Source organism: Thermobia domestica, chromosome 5, assembly GCF_964235325.1.
Source record: "Thermobia domestica chromosome 5, izTheDome1.hap1.1, whole genome shotgun sequence".
Taxonomy (NCBI): Eukaryota; Metazoa; Arthropoda; class Insecta; order Zygentoma; family Lepismatidae; genus Thermobia; species Thermobia domestica.
Genome location: NC_137458.1, coordinates 157,930,659 through 157,954,543, shown reverse-complemented (window position 1 = coordinate 157,954,543; position 23,885 = coordinate 157,930,659). Strand labels below are relative to the sequence as shown.

Sequence of the window (23,885 nt, the reverse complement as noted above, 5' to 3'; positions counted from 1 at the left end):
GATAAGATCTTTAATTTTCTCAAAAGCATCTTGTTGTTTTTGTGTCCACTTAAACGGTACATCCTTTCTGAGAAGTGAGTTCAAAGGTTCCGCAATTTCAGAAAAATTAGGTAAGAATCGTCTTACAAAGCTAGCTAATCCTAGAAAACTTTTCACATGTTTTTTCGTCTTCGGACGTTCATAATTACTAATGGAGTCAGTTATTTTCTTGGAAATTCGCAAGCCATCGTACGAAATATCGTGTCCCAAAACTGTTAATGAAAAATAAGCCAATTTCGTTTTTTCTGGTGCAAGTTTAAGACCACGTTCTCTAATTCGTTGAAATAACTTCTTGGTGAGGTTGATAACATCCTCAAAAGTATTCCCACCCCAGAAAAAATCATCAAGGTACCCGAAAATTTGTTCAGATTCTAATCCTTCCAATGTCATTTTCACTAATCTGTTTAAACCAGCGGAACTAGTGATAAGGCCCTGAGGAAGTGCTGTAAAACAAAAAGAACCAGCTCCTGGGATTGAAAAGGCAGTGACGTGTTGGTATTCTTCCGCGATTTTCACTTGAAAAAAACCACTGAGCAAGTCCGAGCAGCACAGGTAGCGACACTTACTAAGACGCGAAAGAATGTCTTCTATCGACGGTACAGGAAAACTGTCTGGTGCAATGTGTAAATTGATCGCTCTACAATCCAAACAAAATCTATAAGATCCAGACTTCTTTTTCACGAGAAGAATAGGCGAGTTATAACTCGAGATGCACCTCCTAATAACCTTTTGTTTAAGCAAAGTATCAATCTGTTTTTTAACTTCTTCTCTTAAATGGAAGGGGATAGGAAACTGATTGGTGTGAACTGGGACGTTATCTAGCATTTTAATTTCATGTACGTAGCCCTTGGCCACTCCAAAATCATCCTCTGACCAAGAAAAACAATCCTTATACTCCTCTATAACAGAATAAAACATTTGCTTCTGATCGTCCGAAAGTTGAGGGTTAATGTCCACACGCTTGACATCAAAACCGACAGGAAAGTTATTGTTGTCTTGTTTACTGGCTAAACCATTATTTTGAACACTATCTGTATCATTTGGATAATGAGCACCCGGCCTAATGTCAATAGCTTCACCTAAATGAAGATTTTTCTCTAAACACAACTTTTTGTTGGTTGGGTTGACTACTCTAATGACAGGATTAACAGGATCCACTCTAGATTCATTAACAAAAATTTCGGCTTTAGAACAGATTTTTTCATTGGGTTGCAAAACATTTTTTATTCCCACTAAATCATTAATTTTTCGAACAGGTACTGAAACACTGGAATTTGGTGGCAAAGTAACAGATTTCGCCGTTATGAAATACGCTTGCATAAGGTTCGCTGTTTGTTCAGAAACTGTGCCTATAGCATGACTTTCAGGTAAAGCGTGATCAGTAGGCTTCCCAAACCTAACTATGTGAACTACGTGAATATCCTGGTTAATAGTGACATGTTGAGGAAGTAACCAATCATTTCCCAACAAAACAGAAGATGCAAATTTGTCAACAACTCTAAAAGTATGCGTAAATGAATAGCCGTCAATTTTGAACTTCAGCACAGCTAACGTGTTAGTTTCAAGTCCTTTACCCGAGATGCCACGGATAATAGTACGTCTTTTAACGAGTCTAGTGTTCGGAGGAAGGAGCTCTCTAGTGCAAATTGAAATTTGACTCCCAGAGTCCAACAACGCTTTATACTCTTTATTTCCAATAGTAATTTTGATGCAAGGCAGAATCCTATCCCTAACAATAGGCGTAGTAATCGTGTGGGTCTTAAAAACAGGTCTTTCACTATTCCCTGAACTATTTCCACTATGTAAAACATTACAATTATTACTTCTCCTGACTTGCGCCATGTTGCACTCTAATGCTTTGGCCGGACAGTGTATTTTGTTATTCACGTGAGACGTACTATGATTCTGTTTGCACTTGTTCTGTTCGTTCTTAACCATAACAGAGGTATTCGTCGCAGAGCCCATTCTATCATGCATATTATTATTATTCTCGGCACTCTTACATTCAGAGGAACAAAAAGAAAAAAAAGAGTTACATTTCTGTTGATGAGACGGAATAGAATCTACTGACTGTTGATCACCGCATTCTTTCTCAGCGGATAAGATATCATAATGCAAACGTGCAAGCATTTCTTTTTTTTCCCGTTGTTCTTCGAGAGGAAATGAAACATGAGAATTATCGCGCAATGAAACATCAGCTATCTTAGCGATAAATTCCGGTGTACTAAACTGCAAGACTCGTTCTTTCGAATTAGCTTTAATGAGCGTCTTGTAATTTACTATTAACTCAGCTGACTGTTCTTGTAATAAAAACTCACATAACGCATCAACAGATGGAAACAATTTGTTGCATGTAAGCTTAAAATACTGAGGCAATAACCCTTCAATAAGGAAATTAATTTGTTGTTGAATAGGCATGGCTTTATCAAAACTAAGTATGAGATCTAGCTTCTCATAAATATATGTCATAATAGGTTCCCCTTCTTTTTGATCTCTGGAACGAATAGTATGTTCCGTCACCTTCTTAACTACAAAACTACCAAATAATGTGATCATTCGTCTCTTTATGTCTACATACGACAAGTTCACAAATTCGTCTGTCCTAGTTAAAGCTAGAAACCACGCTAAGGCTCCGTCCCTTAATAGATATGGAAGCAAATGACGCTTCTTTACTGCATTGAACTCATAAATGACGCAGTAAGATTCGAAATACTCAAAAAAACGAATGACGTCTTCCCCATACTTGCCGTGAAAAAATGTGGGGCGCACAATAGAATCTAGAGACGTAAGTCGAGTTTGTGCCATAATGCTAGTATTCACCATTTTCTCTAAATATCTCTAAATAATATAACTAAAAGCACACAAAACAAAATAACACAACAAATTGAGAGGGTGGAGGGAGGGTGGCAAAACAAATAGAATTTCATTCAATTCTAACGGTGGGCGGCAAACAAACTAATGCAAAATAAATCAAGGGTTGCAGATATGCGTGCATCCACACAAGTTAAAACCACATCTCCGCCATGTGCAGTCGCCCCTTGTCGGTCTGAGAGCTCAGATGATGTGTTAATAATTGATGTGTTTGGGGATGTCAGATCCGACAAGTTGCGCCCAGGATTTTGTAAATATAGAACTTAACAAAACATGAGGTACGGGATCTAACCTGGGTTGCATTTAAATGAAATCCAACACGTACAAAAGAAACAGACTGTGATGTTAAAGGGGGTGAAAAAGGGGCAAGAAGGGAGTAACTTTCGGGATAGGTTAATCTACTCGCACTTACTTGCAGGTCTGATCGTTGTCCTCTCCACGATTCCTCCAACGGGCCGACGTCCGTCCATCCCTCTGTTTGGCTGGCTGGTCGTTCAAGTAACCAAAGTTAAGAGTCGGGGAAACCCGGACTGAGTAACCAACTTCGCGAAGGCCGCAACTTTAGACAAACTTATAACTTCTTCTTAAAAAGCAATACATCGTCGTTGAATCAAAGGTGCTCTCTAAGATAGAGCAAGGCTATCAATCGTCAATTTCAAATGTAGCTAGCGGTCTACCTTCTATCTCGTCCCTCGCTCCATGTCGACTGTCCCTTCCGATAGTCTCTCAATCCATTTTGTCTGGAGTTCTTTCCGGGTTCATATCCTCGGTTATTCACTCTGATTTGCGTTTCGATGGAAAAAGTGCATGCTCGTAGATTAACCAAGGTAAGGTGATGATAGGAATGCGGACGGGGAAGCAATCTGTTATTTTATTAATTGAAAAATTTACAACGTAAGAAATGAATGACAGAGAGCAAAGGCAAATGAACTTAGAAAAAACAAGTCGATAGGTGATTTAATTTGAAACGAATGATGATGCTTTTGACTGAGATGTTCTTTTAAAATAAAATGTCCCATTGTTCAAAATAAGAAACTTTTCCATATGTCCAAATACACATATCTTTACACTACTATTTGCGTGCGGTGAAAGGAAATATTAAAGTTTGAAAAATTTTCTAATATTTTTTACAACAATGAGGAATATCACAGTCGAATCGATGTGTCAGTAAACTAGATAAATGTTTAGAACTGGGTGGAAAAACAGAGCCGTAGCTAGAGATTTCGGCGTCCGGGGCGCAGTAGAAATCGGCGCCCCTACACCCAACTTTGCAAACTTTCCTTTTTTCTTTTGTTTTTTACAAATATGAGAAACAGCTGTCGTTGTTATGCTACGTTGAATTTTGTATCAAGCTGCTTGCACAGACTACTGCAACAGCGAAAAGTAATCATTCTCTTGTCTTTTTCAAATAAAAGTTGTTTTCAAGGAGTTAATTTGGACCTTTTTGTTAAACTTACAAAACTTCCTTTGGCTGAACACAAATCCACTTTGGGGACAGTTATAAAAATTTACAACTACTTACGTTTCGTACTGTCTATAAGAAATGAAATTTTAACAATGGAAACTATGTGTTTTAAAAAATGTTCGAAATGGGTAACAGCATCAATTTTCAGCAATGATTGTAAACTTTTGTAATTCTATTTTGTATGTTACCACATAAAGAAAATTTTAATTTTGATTGTTTTACGGTAAAAACTATTTTGTGAAATGTAACGGAAGCTCTGAAGGGACCTTATTTCCGAATTTCTTAATATTGATCGATGGAGGTGAAGAATAGGTTTAATGTTTGTACTTGAAATCCAAAATATAGTTTGGCTACTACATATATTTAAAATTATAGTAGACCTACTTACTGAATTTCTTAATGACTGAAAGTTTTGAATTTAAGGTTACATATTATTAATAAACATGTTAAACACACACACACGTATATACGTAATGTGTGAGTGTATTTTTTATGTATGTAGATAGATTTAAAAAATTACACGACTAGATACGTAAGCACAAAAGAAATCCTGGCGATACAAGCAGTTGATGGAGAAATGATCCCAATAAATTCCTTTAAATTGGAAGCATTTCATGTCAATGTAATAAAAATCAATGGTAGTGATGTCCCTGAAAAAGACGAAATTCGCTGGATTAAGTTTTGACTCATTAAGCCCCCATTCTACAAATGTTTCAAATTCAAGAACGTTATTATTTCCCTTGTTTACCTTCATTTTTAATATTTCCGCGCAAACTGCAACTTTTATGTGTCTCTTCACTCCTTTCGTTTTTCATTCCTTTATTCTCACCGCCGTGATTAAAACGATTGGGTAGAAAAACGTGATTAACTAACCAAACTCATCATCATCAAAACGCCGAATACGTACGTATTTAAGGCTGTGACCGTTTCTGATTTTGAAAACGCTCTTGTGTACACTGTAAGTTATTACTTGGCAGCATGTAAGTCGCATCCTCATAAGAAATCATATATAAGAGCTTTTGTGAAAGTAATAAGTAAAAACTTGTTGTGACTCTTATTAAAACGTTTGGATTGCGAGCGTAGCGAGGAAGAGAATTTTTATGAAATCTATTTCTTTTTCCATACCAACAACAGTATTGCTTTAATAGGCACCAATACTTTTTCGGGGAGACGCTCGTTTGTTCATTTCCAATACTTTTTCTTTCTTCTTGCTCGCTCGGCACCCTCTTGCTATCAGCACCCGGGGCAACCTAGCTACAGCTCTCATGAGAACTATTCTAAATATACAACAATCTATTCTATAGTTGCTAAACGGATAAGAGATAACACAAGCACTTATATGTATAAAAAATAGTTGCATTTAAGGTCAAGTATTATTTATCTTACAAAGATACTTTAACTTGCAAGCAACTTATTATTATGAGCAAATGTACTATCTAATGTAATGTAGCATGGTGCATAATATCGTCACTGTTAGAACAAATGCTATGCTTAAAACATCGTGAAAGAAAACAGGAGAGTGAATTAGTAAAGTGCAATGATACAATTGATATTTTCATTTTGTTATGTTGTACTTCAGATCAAGTGTTAATTCATTTTCTATATTCTAAATTTTAATTACTCTAGATATGTTTTTATAACTTTTAAGTAACTTGTCAAGTCAAACTTCGAAATTAAAACTTCGTTTGTTTGTACTTGGAGACGGTTGACATTCCTTCTTTTTCTTGACCCTTTCATTAAGGACTAGATTCTACAGGAGCAGCAGATGTGCTGAACATATATTATCCAAAAGCAGTGCGCGAATTATGTTGTGTATATTTGAAGGGGGATAAAATAATTCCTAACAGGAGATAGTTGGTAGCTTTGTGAGGAATCAATGTTTCAATTTGTTGCTTTTGGAAGGAATTAAAACAAAATAGAAGGAAATTCTGCACCGGGATTCGCACCCTGCCCTAAAGACATGAGTGACACAAGCTGGATGGTAGGCCCTGGTTCCATGAAATATGTTACGCCACAGAGGGTAGATTTATTTATTTGTTCGAGAAATCTAACGAATTTAGTGAGAAAATTTATTATATTGAATTACTGCTTTAGCAAAACCATGCATTTATCTTTTGTTTTTCTTTCTTTCTTTCTGTCTTTATTAAATCTGTCTCATTGAACTTTGTTAAAACATTCTATTGGAACTTCACATTCCGATACTACGAAAAAGAAACAAAAATTACTCCTACATTTGAATATTACTTCCTAGTCCAAATCTTTCTATTCTTTTGTTCTTTCTTTTTATTCGTTTCCTTAATAGCATAATGTTTATAGAACTTGCACTTAAAAGATAGATCCGTACTGTTCAAACAATTTGAGCAAACTGGAAAACGATTGCGTGCTCAAAGAACAGGCAAGAGGAAGAGCGAAAAATGATCACTTCTTTTTCTTCTTCTTTTACGCTCATATTTTTAAGCTAGGTGTATGGGACACCTTACGGACCAAAATTGACGACATCATTTTACGCACCGAAATTACGCGCTGAAAAATACGCTAGTGTATGTTGATCATTATACAGTTTGTGTAAAATGAAAACAGTGTTGCTAGCCATTTTTAAAAATCCATTTTATCCACTTTTCCATGTTTTGCAACTGTCCTCAGAACCCGGTGTTAATGTAAATGTTACGGAACACGAAACATTGGCTCCAGACGAATCCGAAGAGGTATAAACCATTCCCTTACTAAAAATTCTTGTATTGCACGTAATCTTTCAGTTCAACATCTTTTCAATACAGAAATTACCTAAATTTCACCCCGCAGGCTGTTACATATGATTTTTTCTTAGTATCTGCTGCTTAGATTTTTGTGATGCAGAATATATTTGCAATAGTCCAACGTACATTTTCCAACATTTTTATGCAGCATGAAAGCAGCGTTGCCACGCATTTCTTGAAAAATTCTTTTTCGTAAAAAAAAAAAAAAAAAAAGGAACAGAAAGAAAGAAAATAAAAAGAATTTTCCACTTTTTCTCAACTTATTGCACAACTGCTTTCTGAGGAACCTCATATGTGTTTCGGAATATGAACGCATGGTCTCAGACAAATCGAACGAGGTATAAATCATTATTCTGCTACAGTTATGCACTAAATTACAGGTGTCTAAGCAAAACTTTCCAAACCGGCAAAAATAGTCATTAAGTTCTTCATAATCTCGATATTGCATAAGAACGCAAATACAAAAACTCAAACGTCAAAACGAAAATATTACCAGTGATTGCAATATTCATGACCATGATTTTATGAAGATTTATAATAATGATGATCACAATAGTAAATTATTTTATAATTTTTGTAAAGAGTAATTTGACAATAATGAAGTATCACTTATTTTTCCGTGCTACCCGTGAACCTTTAAACATATTTTGCTGTTGTACTTCGTCTAAATTGAAAACTATTTTACAAACTCCATTATCTTCAGCTCGGCAAAACAACTGGAGAACTTTCCTTGTCTTATATTAATTCTAGACAGCCTGGAGAAGAAAGAGAAAAAGATGATCTTGCACTGGGAGATGCAGAATAGACAAGAAGCAGTAAATGAAAGTTAAAAATGAAAAAAGGAAAGAAGATAAAAAAAAGATATCCTACACGTAATTTACATTTCAAAATTAGAACATGGACTTGAACGTAAGAAAAAATACGAAGTAAATTAAAGAAGAATAAGAAAAGGAAGAAGGGTTCTTTAACTTTTACAGCTTTTTCCTTTTCCAGTTTTTTTATTTACGTTTTGAGGAATACTTGTTCTCTCTAGTAATGAAAAGGCGTAAAAACATTTCTCGTTTCTTTTTTTTATTATGTCTTCTTTTTTAAAATCTTAAAAGCAATCAGAACTTTTGCGTAGGTCTCCCACTGGAGTATTCATCCATTACACGTCTGAGCTTTGAGGAAAGTTTTAATGGTTGATGTAAAGTCATTCGTTCTTCTTGTATGATTCATACACAGTTTTTCCTTTCTTTTAAAAAGGACGTTTTAAACTTTAACCAAGGAAGTTTAATTACAATATTTGGTTAACTTCACTTGTCAAAGGAATACAAATGCATTTCGTGTTACGATCAGTTTGTTTCACTAACAGTATTTGGTGTGCATGGTTTGGTGAACAAATTCATCGATATTATAAATACATTTCTATTATCACTGGGAGGTTACATGATTTTAGTTTGTACACGTTCATGTGCTACGATCCCCCACCAATGTCTTAGTGAAAATAGCATACCCTTGTTCAACTGTAGCTATGAGTTTCTATCTTCTTGTTTAGCTTCTACTTTTACTTTCCACTATATCCACTTACAAGAATCTTATAAACTGATTTGAGTGCTTTTGTTCTTTTTCTTTCTTTCCTTCTTTTTTTTTTCTCTGCGACTTTAACCTTTTCCAATTCTAGGCCGACATGATCTTACAATGATTTTCCTAGTTCGCTTCGAATTTGGAACACGCCAAAACACGTTTATTTTGCTGTGTGTGTTTCCCTGACCAGCCATCGAAACCTGATGACGCGTTTCGGGACATAATATGGGCTTTTGTAGCCAATATACATCGCAGATTGTATTCTTTGTGTATCGCAGTAAGTCTTGTGTTTTGATATAAATAGGCGATATTGCGTTTTATTCGCGCGGTTGTACTTGCAGGGAAATAGTAAAAACAAGGCGTACAAGTAACGATAAGATTCCAACGTGCATATTGCAAAATTATATACGAAAATAAATGTCTGTATCGTTAATTCTTTTACGGAATCAAAATTAGATTTTTAAAATCGAAAACAAAGTCAAAAAATTACAAGTAAACTTCACACTTCTTCGCTCAAGCTGAATAATAGGTGGAAAAACAATTGGAAAAAGAATTGATTGTATATGCAGGTTATGAAAAAATAATTGATTGGAAAATATTAAATAATACATCCCCCTTAATTATATCGAGATAATTTTTTCAGGTACTGTACAGGTACTGCACTCACCACCGCTGTCCTATAACTGGGTAACTAGACAGAGTCGAGAACTCCCTATTTTCTAAGCGGTTAGTGTGCACCCCATTGGCGTGGGAAACCCGGGTTCGATTCCTGGCGGGAGCTCATGTGGTTCGAATTCTATGTTAAGCTGTAGGTCCACCTCTTATATAGAATCGCTGCTAAAAGGGCCGGTAAAAGCAAAATCACTCAATCATTAGACAGGGCCGATAGGTTCAGGCTTCCATGGACTGTTGATCCCCTCCTAGAATACCATTGAACCACAGGTAACATTCTCTCAATTCTCATAACTAAGGATACATGTCATCCCCACCCTAGCAAAATATCCTATTTTATCCAATATTCTTTCCTGACTTTTTTAACAGTAAAATGACATTGAGCAATATAGCAATCTAAAGTATATTGTTAAGTGAACAGAGATCTTTAACACATATAATGCAGATACAATATTTCGATAGGTATGACATATTAAACTGTGACCTCAGATTTTAGGCCTCAGATTTTAGGATTTTAGAAAAAAACCTTGAAGTGGTTATTACTTCATTTCAGAACATTTTCCAGGTTCCATCTACTTTAAGCTTTAAATGTTAACTTTGTAATTGCTGATTGTCATTAAGATAATCACAAAAATTCAAAGAAGTGACAAAGATCTTATAAAAGATCTTTCATTGTTTTTCAAATCCACTTTCTAAAGGATGAACAACATTCTAGTTCCGTGGAATGTGTTACTCTATATTAATCTATCATTTTTCGTAATTCTGTATTAAACGGGATACACATTACGCATTTCTCCTACTTGTTTCTAGACTACATTTTTACATCCCCATCCTTCATACATAAACTGTCTGTCTTTTGAGTAGGTACTTGAGTCATGAGTTATCATAAAAATAGTTTAACAAAGTGACTGTACTAACTTTATATTTCTTTATACTGTATGCTTACAATTTTCTTGACTGAATTTTACTGAATTTATATATTGTGTACAAAAAAGTTCTCATACATTTATTTAATTTCTAAATGTTATATTTATGAAAATATTAATTATTTTGAAAAATGAAATAAAATATTTGACAGGTTCAAGAAGAATTTGATATTTACAAATTTCACAACGGAGGCAAAACAAGTTCGAAGTTTACCATGTTATCTTCCTAAGAGAGTATTTTTCTTTCTTAAGTATCTACGCACTTATCATACTGTTGCCTGTAATATTTCATCATCATTTAGGTCAAAATTCAATCAACATAAATCACTACTAAACCGAATATTAAAGAAATGGAGTAATCACGTTCTTTCCCTCGACCCTTCATTTTATTTAACGTTCTACATGTATATCCTGTAGACTGAAGTTAAACAAATGATACTGGTTAATGAATGATAACGAAACAGTTGTTGGGGTGAAGATAAACAGGGAAATACGGAGACTCTTAAAACACCATAAGATTTTTTATGAAGTTATTTGGTTTTGTATCGAGCCAGAGACATTCGGATCGGCATGAGTATTCAACCATTGTCATTGTAATCTGTATATACAATTACCGACCATATATTCAATTAACCATGAAGTATACGAGCCCTTACTGAATATACCATAGTAAAGGTCAATCATGAATTGACTGAATTATTTAATACAAGCTTTCAAAACGCTTCGCTCCATTCACCCGTGCAACATTTACAACCAAATTTAATAAATCTAAGAACATTATTTTTTCGGTTGACACTATCTTAACTAAGCAAATTAAATAAAAAATATGTTATTTTTAACTTAAACAAAACTTCATTATTTTGTTACTCTGGTTATACGTTTTTGTGTTGCAGTGAAACACAGTGCAACTGGAAGGAATAATTACTTACTAGCTGCCAGAATGTTCTTGGTGTTTCATTATTTGACTGAAATACGGTGTAGGTACTCACCTGAAAAGAAAGAAAACACAATTATTAAAAACTTTGTTCTACTGGTTACACTACAAATTTAAACAAAAGAGCTATTTTCTAAAACTTTGAATGAAGTTAGGTCACAGGGCTTCCTTTACTTGTAATATGTTATTAAAGACCACAATACATCACAACAACATATTGAAAACAATATTGCGATTTTTTCCACACTGTGCTCACTTTTGACGTAGCGAAGATAAGGAAACACCCGACTAATTTCAAACGTTTTGAGAAACAATCACAATACAATTTTTCATTGCTGTAAAATGTTAAAGATGTAGATGACTCAGTGCTCTCAGCATAATGTACAACGAATACACCAATTTCAAATAATAATAATAATAATAATAATAAAATAAAATAAAATAAATAAATATTGTTCTCTGTCAATGAATTCCTTTTTCTATTGAAAATTGCTGAGCACATAAACTATGTTGAACATTACTCATAGTTTCACGAATCCTATGCAACAGATGCTGATAAATTGTTTACTTACGAAACTCACAAAATATGTATCTTGTACTCCTCGAAGCTAATCCATACCAGATGAAAATATTGCTAACTTTGGAATTAACTAGTTTTCAAATAACTTTACAAAAACCTTTGTTACTATTGCCATATATCCTTGTGCTATACCGTGGCCAGCGTATCGTTCCACTCTTCATATTTGTAACGTTATACCACTCTTCCTTTTGAAATGTAAAATAAACTTCGAAGGGATGACCGGAAATCTTAAGCAAGACGTACAATTAAAGTCTTCTTACACAACTCTGCAGAATTAATTATATACTTAACACTCACAGTGACTTATATTTTCTTTTCTATTTTCTTTCTTTTTGTTTTCCTATTTTCAATTTGACAAGCGAAGATTATAATTATATACACTAACTAATTATTGTGCTATGAAACCCAGAGGTTCAGTGCCGCGTTCACAAAAGCTCTCCATTGACTTCTGTTCTTAATCAACTGGCTCAATTTCTACTTCGTATTCCTATTTCTGCGATATCCATCTTAACATTGCACTCTTGTCTTCGTCCAGAACTTTCTAAAAGTCCTTTTTCGATTGGGTTTCCAGTTAATAGTTTGAAATCGTTCCTACATTTTTCCATTATGGCCACAAGGCTTACTCACTTGAGTCTCGTACATATAATGACCTTAAAAATGGTTGGTAAACGGTATAAATTATGCTATTTCTTATTATGAAGTTTCTGACATTTCCCATTCCCGTTCTTCTTTTTAAGAATATTTGCCTCAAGATTCTCAAATACTTTCAGTCTGCGTTCTTCCCTCACACTAAGTGGCCGTGTGTTGCAACCATACAGCACAACAGGTACAATTATTGCTTTATATATGTATTTTAAGCTTCAAATTCTTCGACGTAATCCACGAAGACAAATGGGTTTGGACTGAATAATAACAGGAATCCCCTGCTTTTAATTTCTTCTTGGATATGGTTTTGGCCTGTTAATGTTGGTCTAGATATTTGGAAGTACCCATTTTGTCGAGAGCATTCCTTGACATTTTAACATATCCATACAATTTGCTTGATTACGATTACGGTAAATTTCCATGCATTTAGTTTTTTGTGTGTGCATTTACTTCTAAACTTATAACCTTTGAATTAATCATAACTTGGATAGTGTAATTCAGCTCTAGGCTCAGCTTAGTATCTGATATTTTCCTTATATCGTATTCGACAACAAAACGGAGTAGTAATAGCGACAACGCACCTTTCTTTCAGGCTACTCTCGATACAAAAACACGTCGATAAATATTTGCTGACTCGGATTTTACTTTTGGTCCAATTTAAACACATCTTCATTAATCTAATTAGTCTTGCGGAATATCAAATTCGGTAAGAATGTTCTGCAATGTTCCGCTTCTAAGCAAGTCGTTGGGCTATCTAAAATCGATAAATAATTAATATACTGGGTTGTTTACTCCCATTTCTTTCCGAGTATTCGATGAATGGTAAATATCTGGTCGATAATTGATCGATTTCGCCTAAAGCTTAACTGTTAATCTCTAATAACTTCATCAGCGTATGGCGCCAATATTGCTAACGGAGTGTTTGCGAGACTTTTATAAATGTTGACAAAAGCGAGGTACCTCGATAATTATTACAATAAGTTTTGTCACATTTCTTGTGAGTTGGAACAATGAATGATTCATTTCACTTTTGTGGTATTTCCTCTTTGATTCCAGATGATTGGGCCTGTACATACGCTTAAGCAGACATTCACTAAATTTATACATTGGTAAAGGGTTAAAAGTGTATTATTTGATATTATTCTACTATTCCAACACAAAACAAGTTTACTTCAATGACAAACGTGATTCATAAATAAATAAATAAATAAACTTTTGTTCATTGACTGAAACACATCAAAGTGCAATATGTAAATGTAACAATGAACATATTAGACGACTAAACGTGTAAATAATCCATTTAAGTGTTTATTAATGAATAATATATCGTACACTTATATTGTATAAATAAATGCATAGTATGTTTGTATTCACCATACCAACACATTAAGCGATATATATATGTATAATTCATATTGATCTCTTTCCAGGCATATCAGACATATATATATTCTGTAAACACTAAAGTTGAAGCTATATGGATTTAACATACAATTATTATTGCTTGGTAATGGTTAATGTTATTATGGTATTTACATACTATTTTGAAACATATAGAAAATCCACAATTCCCTATTAAATGCATATAGGCCTATACGTATTATAAAAACGACATATCTGTTATTGTTAAATGATTTTGGCAGGCAATTAATATGTATCTCTACGCTCTCTAGACTAGGTAAGACAGGATTTCATGAAGTTTAACATCAATAAGGATAAAACCTTTTCCCGCGCTAGAAAATTGGAATTTCGCACAAATGTTCTGGGAAAGAATTTTTTTAGAACTGCTACTCCAAACGATAGGTAAGAGATTTTTTTTTAAAAAAAATCTACTAATAATACCAATTTATTTAATTTGAAGCGTTGATCATACATCCACAAAATGTGCATATTATAATTATATACTCATACAAATGATTGAGTCAGGTAGACATTTTCCAATCTTTTATCCTACTCATGCACACAGTACGGATTGCACAGGAGGTTTCGGGGGATCATCAAACATCTACGACGTTGCAGTATTCTTTCACTATCGTGAAGCGTGAGAGTAATGGATTTCAAATTTAACATAGGCCCTATCTTGGGGAGAGTATGTAGTGGCACTTTTTTTTTTTTTTTTTTTTTACAGAAAGTTCTGTCAAAAATTCAAAAACATTGCTAAGAAAATGGATGACTATAGGATCGACTACTATCAAGAACATAATTAAGCGATATAAAAACGAAGACGTTACAGCTATTAGTTTTACCTAAGAAGAAGTGTCGAATATATCTCAGAAGTTGAGTCGAATAACCCTCTAGGAACCCTCCCCTTAGACCACATATGATGCCCCACGGTTATACGTGTTCCAAAGAACTATGACCCTCACCTTGCACAACCAACTAAATTATCTGAAAATATTTGAGAGCTGGTATCATTAGGTAAGTGAGACTCATTGTTGGGAGAGGAAGACCAATTACATATGCCTTTATGAGCACCATTTGTTTTACACGTGGAAATCTATCGCTACTCTGGATGAATTGTCCAATTGTGAAAAAATTCGGCCATAACTTACCCTTCGACCGACTAAAAATTCCATCCAGAATTTATCCGTCGTTGCAAAGTCAACAGTGGAGAAATAATCTTCCATTTTCTTTCTTCAACTCTGCTAATATAATGAAACAAATTTATCACCTACAGAAATTACGTTACAAGTTTAATAAAAGTTTCGATTTTTTAGATTTTTAAATTTTTCAGCTAGAATAAAACCTAATTGTTTGATATTTTAGCATGTTATACTTTGAAATCTCTTAAATCTATCTATAGATTAAATAATCTTTAGATATAAAAGAAACATTATAAATAAGTCAGGTTCTTCTTCTGGAACAGATTTTGACAACATGATTTCAGGGGATTTTTTTTGAGAATTTGTTTTCTTTTCATGACAAACGTACATATACATCGTATGAAATATGAATGAAAGTCTGAATTTTATTTTACAAACTCTCGATATTTACTTTATCTCGTTCATGAGAGACTTCCTCTATGACTTTTATCCTCTATGAAATTTTCGAGTGGTCGGAGAATTCAAAAATGCATTCCATGTAGTACTTCAAAAAAAGCAAGTGTAGTTGCAAGAGGATGAATTCAGTGGAAGTTTCATTTTTTCAATTAGGTCTGAAATTTCAGAAATCGCAGTGTTACTTTTTAATATATTCCAATAAAGTGTCTTTACTATCGTGTGTCAAAAGGAGAGGAGAAAGTATGGTGGTCGTGAAAAAAATCGAATTCCACATTTCTACAGATTTACATGTTTCATGCCCATAGATACCGAAAAAGTTATTCATCGACATCTGTCCGTTCGTTGTCCTGATATACACTTGCTTAGAGGCCATACCGTTTAACATATCACAACCAAATTTTAAGTTAAGGATTTTATATAATTCTCCAGTGGGTTTTCGTATTTTCGTCCAAACCCTAAAAATAAGAGTAGTTGTTTTAAGAGTAAAAATTAAAAACATGCGATTTCGGCACATTCGCTCTAATGATTTTGTTCAAACTTCACAAATCAATTACTCAAATAAACCCTATCATGTGGTATACGTCGTTTTTCTGCAGAAAGTCAAGGAGTAACAGTTTATTATTGGGGTGAGTCTTTTTAGATGATTTTCTAAAAAACGACTCAGACGATTTTGTTCATATTTCATAAAAAAAAATATTTCATTAACAACTTGACAATATGGCATAATTCATTTGTCCTGGAAAATTCTACGAGCTGTAGTTTATACTTGAGGAGAATTTTTTTTTCGGACGATGTTCTCAAAAACTATTAAGTTTCTTTCGTTCATATTTTACAATGAAATATTTCATTAATAACCTGAGTATATAGCATATCTCAATTGATATCAAAATTTTACAGGGGATAGTTTATTCATGGAGATGAGCCCCCTTTCAAACTTCTTTCTCAAAAAACGACTCAGGCGATTTTGGTCATATCTTATAAAGAAGTATTTAATTATTACTCATATGAAGTTAATCAAACCACTTCCATGAGAATATCCACTACAGGTAATTTAACTCTTGGGGTGAGATTTTTTTTGACAATTTTGTAAAATACCACTCATGCCATTTTGTTATTTTATTTACAAACATTTTATTTTTAAAAAAGCCTTACTTATGGCATAAGTAATTTATTATGGAAAAATCTACAAAGGGTAGTTTACTTTTGGGAATGAGTTTACTTTGGGTGAAGTTTTCTAAAAAACGCTTTGTAATTTTATTCGAATTGCACCAGAAAATGTTTCATTAATAACTGCAGCACAACATGATTTATTTTAAGAAATTGGAGCGAGAAAGTTTTTAAATCTATGATAGACCTAATATGCAATAAAGGAATGACACTTACTATAAAATGATAAATTCTGTCTGTGTGCTAGTCTTAAAAAAATCACTTATTATTTTAATTCTATGTTGACTCTTAGAAGCGACCAAAGGTAGAGAGGGAGATTATGTATCGAAGTGGAAGATGGTTTATACAACAATCGAAAGCACTAATGACAACTATTACGAAACTATAATAAAAATTTTCCGAATGCATATACTATGTGAATTATATGCATATACAGGGTGTCCAAACATCACTGTCCACCATTTTACACAGGATAATTTTAGAGAGTCGAGATTTGTTCCGTCTTCTTTCATTTCCAACAGCTTTCCAACGATATGCTACTTGATCACCTTATCTTTTTTGCAATTTTTGAGTTGGACCCCACCTGGGACCTTGCGGGTGGACCTGGAACAACACTTTTTGCTTTGATACGTTTACTTTTAAAACAATCCAACATGTGTTTCCCTGTTTTGGCATCTGCATCATCATTTGCGGTTTCTAGGGGTGGAAACTGATTTTCTGGACACCCTGTATATTCATATAACTCACACAGTATATGCATTCGGAAATTTTGTATTACAGTTTCATAATAGGTGCCATTATTAATTTCGATTGGTATATAAACCATCTGAAACTTCGATATATAATCTCCCTCTTTTCCTTTGTAAGGAGCAATAAAGAGGGATATTAATTTATGGTGTAGGGATATTTGGTTTAAAAAAGTTGATTGGAATATTAACATATCAATTAACAACACTAGAAGTAGCATCTTTTACTCGATGCTTCCGCCACCAAATCAAGACCACAAAGTGAAACTTTCACTTGGCGCCTCAAGCCAGAAAATAATTTATTAAATGGTAACCCTATAATAAACTTTTCTTCTTTTTTAGTAATATTATATATCCTAGTATGTGGCCCATGTTGAATAAAAACACAATTCTTTTTAATTTTTCAAATGTAGTACAACCTACCTCTCTTACATTGCAAGTACCTGAAACTTACTATATCATATCTTCCTGATGTTTAGTGTCTCGCAGTCGTAGGATCGGCGTCATTAACACAACATTATCTTCTTATTCTTTCCGTTTTCCTACATTAGTGGTGTTCATCCATCTCATTATACTTATCAAAAAGTTTTTATTGATCAGACAGAAAAAATACAACAAATCAACCTTCACATAATCTAGAAGTTGCTACATCACTATTCGTGAAAGATTCAACACTTTGTCAAATGCTTTCTTTAAATCGCTAGTGATCCCACGCAGAAAAGAATGATATTAAGATAGTTTTAACATCTAATATGAAACAATGATATACGTAACCCTAAATTCCGAACGTTTCTCTTCAATAAATTTGAGTCTAAATTTCATATTTATTACGTTGTGTAGTTAGTTTACAAACTGTTTTAGGTAATAGTAATTGGAGAGAAAATATTAGACAAAACTTCTTTGCATCAAACACTATAAATGAATTATATTTCATTCAAATTCATAAACTTCCTCATATTGTTAGTAAAACAATATTTGATAACTTTAACATCCTTACGTAGGGCTACATAAAAAGTCTAGCTGTAATTCAAAAGAGTTTGCACGCATACTTGTAAAGCGGAGAACAAAACCCATTCATTATTACTTAGGTAGACTCTTATCATGCGTACCTATTTGTCAACTTCAGCAAGTATTAAACTTTCATATTCATGCAAGAATGCCCTGCTCGAATGCTAACCCTCAATATCTCTTAAATAGCATATTCAACATTTTAAACAACGGTTATAAGTGATGATAGTCTTGAATTGAAGTATGATTAATTTTTATGATATATTTTTACTAAATTCTGCGATATTCAAACGTAAAAATACATGGCAATAAGATTTAGTTTAGTTTTAAATTCACACTTTGTCGTACTCCATGTATTTTACAGTCAGAGACGTTAATCTGAGTGAAAAAGATTAATTACAGTTTTAAAGAGTGAAATTTAGACATAAATCTCTAAATGAACAATAGTCACTAAATAAGCTAATTAGAAACACGTTTAAACTGAATATTTTAAGAGCTTCACCCGGTGGCTAAGTTTACACGGTGGTTAAGATCGTTTACCTCTGGTGTGGGGGATCAATGATTCGATCTCTGGCCAAGTAAGTTTGTAAAAGTGAAATCTTTCCGTTTCCCGACAAAATTCACGAAAACAATGTTGTCCATTACAAACTTACTTGACCGGGATCGAACCAGGAGCCCTACATACTAGAGGTAAGTGCTCTTCCACTGAACCACCGTGCTCCCAAGTAAGTTTGTGGTAAACATCATTATGACCGTAGTTTTTCTCACGGTACTCCCGTTTCCTCCCAAATTTCTGTCCGACCAATTTTTCCACCATTGTACAATATGAACGTATATATTTGTAATTTCACTAAAATACAATAAGAATGCTAAAAACAATGTTCCGAATAGTGGACTGTATAGACTTGAGTCGTAAAGCACATGAATGCAACGAAATATAAATTCACTGTATTTAAATGATTACAAGTTCAGTTTGTACACAAAAATAACACACGACAATAAACATAATCAAGGTCCTTTTAGTTGTAACTGTTTGTAACAACGATGGCTAATTGTTCAAACTATATTGTATGGTCTTCGACCATGATATATGGTCCACCAAAAACACTGCATGTTCATACCTCACACTCTCACACTGTTCACAAACAATAGAAAAGCGTTGAGCAACTTGAACACTGTTGCCAGCGAAAGGCACAAACACGATTAAATACACAAATAATCCCAAAAGTACACAAATAATCCCGTGTTGGTCATCTAAGGTCTGACCAAATAAAATAAAATGATACATATGAAAAACGAAATATTAACACAACTTTTGAAGCAATATTACAACTGTACTTATTCTATATTACCCAAATCTCAGTTCAACTCCTTGTTATATGGCAATGCAACTAGTTTCTTGATGGAACGTTTGTATGTTCCAGTTGTAGCACGAACTCTCACTACATGAACTAAGAAATCCTTTCCTGGGAACACTTCGTCAATAATGCCCAATTTCCATTGCAATGCAGGAATGTTGTCTTCAACCAGCAAAACTACATCTCCGACTTTGAAACTGTGTTCCGGTGAAGTTATCTTAGAGCGTTGTTGAAGACCATGTAAATAATCTCGGGACCATCTTTTCCAAATGTGTTGCTTTAGTTGTTGTATCTTCTACAAACGAGATAAACGGTTGTCGTGTAGATCGGTGAGGTTAGGCTCTGGTTAAGCTGTAAGTGCATCGCCAATTAAGAAATGTCCAGGTGTGAGAACACTGATGTCGTTTGGCTCATTTGATAGCACTGTAAGTGGTCGAGAGTTGAGACAGGCCTCAATCTGTGTAAGTAATGTTGCAAACTCTTCATATGTTAACACTGCCCCTTTTGTAATACGAACTAGATGGTATTTCATTGATATTATACCGGCTTCCCATAGTCATCCAAAATGCGGCGAATTTGGTGGTATGAAAGGCCACTGAATTCCTTCGGTCGATGTAAAATCATGAACTTGAGAACTAAAAGGATCTGATGAAAACAGCTGATACAATTCTTTCAATTCGTTGTTGGCTCCAACGAAATGTGTGCCATTGTCGCTGTATATATTGAGACATCTTCCTCGTCTGGCTATGAATATGCGTAAAGCTGCTATGAATGACTGCGCACTAAGATTTGTTACCAATTCCAGATGTATTGCCTTGGTGGATAAACAAATAAATAACGCAACATATGCCTTACGTACAGATCTATTTCTAACTGTTCCTGATTTTATGTAAAACACTCCAGCGTAGTCCACGCCTACGTTTAGGAATGGTCTGGTTTGCTGCACACGAGCTGTTGGCAACTGTCCCATAAGTTGTTTTGAACGACTGGGCTTTAGCTTGAAGCATGTCAAACAATGATGGATCACTTGTTTTACTACCTGTTTGCACCTGATGATCCAATATTTCTGGCGTAGTGATGATATTAATAGTTGGGGTCCAGCATAAAGTAATCTTAAGTGTTCTGCTTCAACAATAAGTTTTGTTAGGTATTGATTTGAAGGCATAACTATTTGATGTTTGGTGTCAAACGGAAGTTGACTATTCTCCAATCTTCCTCCAACTCGAATGATGCCTTCACTATCTAAAAATGGATATAAATTGTTCAGTTTACTTCTTGGCGGAGCAATGTTTCCATCACGAAGATGCTGTAATTCGTTGTGAAATACAATTCCTTGTGCCCATTTGATGCAAACATGGAGCGCTGTTTGGAGTTCTTGAACTGAAAGACCTTCTGTTAGTTTCTTTTGCTAGTGTCTGATCTTATGAAGAAAACGTCTACAATATGCTATTGTTCTAATTAACCTTGACAATTTTGAGAAACTTGTTATGGTTTCATTGCACTAATTGTCTATAGTGACTGTCAATGGTAGGGCTCACTTACTCTCTGGAATTTGATCTGGTTGCTATGAATCCTTACTTGTGACTGACCAATTACATTCTAAACTAGAAAGCCATTGTGGACCGTGCCACCATAATGAATTGTCCCTTATGGAAACTGCATCTTTTCCTCTTGAAATCAAGTCTCCAGGGTTGTCTAAAGAAGTCACATGTTTCCAAGAGCTAACTTCAGTTAAGTCTTGAATTTTAGGTACTCTGTTCGCCACGAAAGGTTTCCATTTGTTGCACGGAGAGGCTAGCCATGCCAACACAATTTGGGAGTCGGTCCATAGATGGAGGCTACTTATGTTCAATTTTAAATTTGGTAAAATCTTGTGAACTAATTTTGCCAAAACAACTGCTGCGCATAACTCCAGACGTGGGAGAGTGATTTTCTTGACTGGGGCCACATGTGATTTAGTACATAATTTAACTGATATTTCTCCTTGGTGATTGATCGATCGCATATAAATACAAGCTCCATATACCCTTTGAGAAGCATCTGAAAAACCATGGATCCGAATCTCCGTTGTGTTTCCTTCAAGTAGCACATATCTGTCGAATTTAATCTGATTGATTGCTGGAAGTTGCTTGTACAATTGAGTCATTTCTTTGTTAATTCCATTGGTATACTGTCGTCCCATTGAACCTTTTACCGCCACAATTCTTGCAAAAATATTTTGTATGAAATGACAACAGGTGAAATTATTCTTAATTGATCGAATATAGTGGCAATGATTGAAGCAATCTGGCGTTTAGTAATGCACTCTTGAACCTTCATTGTTGACGTCTTGCTCTCAACGAGAACTCTATCCTTGTCTGGATGCCATGACAATCCTAATGCCTTGACGCCTTGGTCCTTATGGAACTGAATTGGACGCTGCACTTCTCGAAGCTCTGGCGAGGTGGATTCTAATAACCTTGGATCATTCGAACTCCATTTCCTAAGTGTAAAACCTCCCTTTCCCAGTAATTATCAATTGCTTCTGAACTTCTAGAGCTTGCTGTATGTTGCTCATGCCACTACAGAGATCGTCAATGTAGAAATCGCGACGTAGTATTTCTGATACTACAAAGTAATTATGTTCTTCTTCGTCTGTTAATTGCTGTAGGCATCTTCTGGTTCCAAACGAAGCACATACCATACCATACGTTAGTGTTTTCAGCTCGAAAACTTGAGTCGGTTCATTTCTAGATCTTCTCCACAATATACGTTGTAGTGGCGTGCCTTCTGAATGAACATTGACCATGCGATACATCTTAGCGATATCTGCAGTGAATACTACAGAATGAGTTCTGGAGCGCAAAATGATAGAAAACAAATTTTGATGTATTGTAGGACCAACTAATAGAATGTTGTTGAGGCTTTTTTCGCTGTCAGATTTTGCTGACGCATCAAACACCACACGGAGCTTCGTTATAGAGTTTGTGGGCTTAAAAACTGCATGATGTGGCAAATAATATGCAACGTTGACGTCCTTCTTTTTACGCTCATCTATCCTTACCATGTGACCAAGATCTTCATATTCTTGCATGAATTCCGTATATTTAGCTTCAAAGTCCGGACTTTGATCGACTCTTCTTTCCAATTGCTTTAATCTAACCAATGCCTGCTGATAAGTATCGCCTAAAACTATACGGTCCTCAAGCAAAGGCAATCGTACAATCAAACACCCTGTATGATTTCGTGTTGTATTCTGAACAAAATGTTGCTCACATACAAGCTCTTCGCTTGACTTAGATGTAACTGTAATTTTTTCTAGTTTCAAGAATTTTTGTAATTGTTGCTGTAGATCTATGTTTGTCTTAACAAAACATGTTATTAGTGGAATATGGGGCCATATTCTTGAAGAATGCGTCCTGCCACGATCCATCCCAATTCTGTCTCCTGAAGCATTGGAAACTCACCTGGCCGTGTTTTGTGCCCTGACTTCATAATTATGTAGAATACTTCCGCACCTAAAAGAATATCTGTCTCCAGGTGTACTAAGAGTAGGATCTGCTAGAACAGTGTCCTTGGGAATGTTCCAATCGTCGCAATTAATTCTTTCGTCCGGGAGTTTACCTGTAATGTGAGGGAGAACTGAACAACTTATATTCAATGAAAATGTGTTAACACATGAATTGACACAAATATCTACAGAGTACTTTGTATTAGATATATCTTGATTTATACCTTGAATTGGAATATACTGTCTATACCGTTTGATGTCCAATAGTTGCACCAAATTCTCTGTTACAAAATTGGTCTGACTAGCACTGTCTAGAAGCGCGCGACAAGGAACCAAAATCCCTTGTTATCCCTAACTTTTACTATTGCAACTATAGCCAACAAAATTTTACTTTTTTCTGTAACTGGTATGAGAACCGCTAATCTTTATGTTTTCGAGTGTGCTGATAACGAAAATGTTAATGAAAATGCAAGATTAGCTCTCGTTTTGAAGCTATGATAATTTTACGTTATTGCCTTTATAAGCTTATCCGTGTATTTATCTTGTTGGTATTCCTCAGAGGAAGGTCACTGAAGGCGCAAACGCTTTGCCTGGTGTTTGTAGTTTTTTGCTGGTGATTCCCTGATTTGTGTCCAACAATAATGGGCCAACATTGATACATTC

At 34.6% G+C, this 23,885-nt stretch overlaps 2 protein-coding genes across 2 annotated transcripts; both read right to left on the bottom strand.

Moving 5' to 3' along the window:
* Window positions 1-20,288: 20,288 nt before the first annotated feature.
* LOC145685294 (uncharacterized) lies at window positions 20,289-21,914 on the bottom strand. The gene is made up of 2 exons (XM_081757664.1): window positions 21,311-21,914; window positions 20,289-20,974 (listed from the first exon to the last, which is right to left on the bottom strand). Exons 1-2 carry the CDS (start codon window positions 21,912-21,914, stop codon window positions 20,289-20,291), a joined length of 1,290 nt encoding a protein of 429 aa, XP_081613790.1.
* A 300-nt stretch (window positions 21,915-22,214) lies between these two features.
* Window positions 22,215-23,144, bottom strand: LOC145685293 (uncharacterized). The gene has a single exon (XM_081757663.1). It carries the CDS (start codon window positions 23,142-23,144, stop codon window positions 22,215-22,217), a length of 930 nt encoding a protein of 309 aa, XP_081613789.1.
* Window positions 23,145-23,885: the final 741 nt, after the last annotated feature.

Bases quoted from the DNA above. Each gene is read 5' to 3' on its own strand.
- LOC145685294 (XM_081757664.1), bottom strand. From the start codon at position 21,914: ATGGGACGACAGTATACCAATGGAATTAACAAAGAAATGACTCAATTG. The intron at 20,975-21,310 runs GTAAGGATTCAT...ATCCATTTTTAG, and splicing joins ATGTAATTGGTCAGTCACAA to ATAGTGAAGGCATCATTCGA.
- LOC145685293 (XM_081757663.1), bottom strand. From the start codon at position 23,144: ATGGATCGTGGCAGGACGCATTCTTCAAGAATATGGCCCCATATTCCA.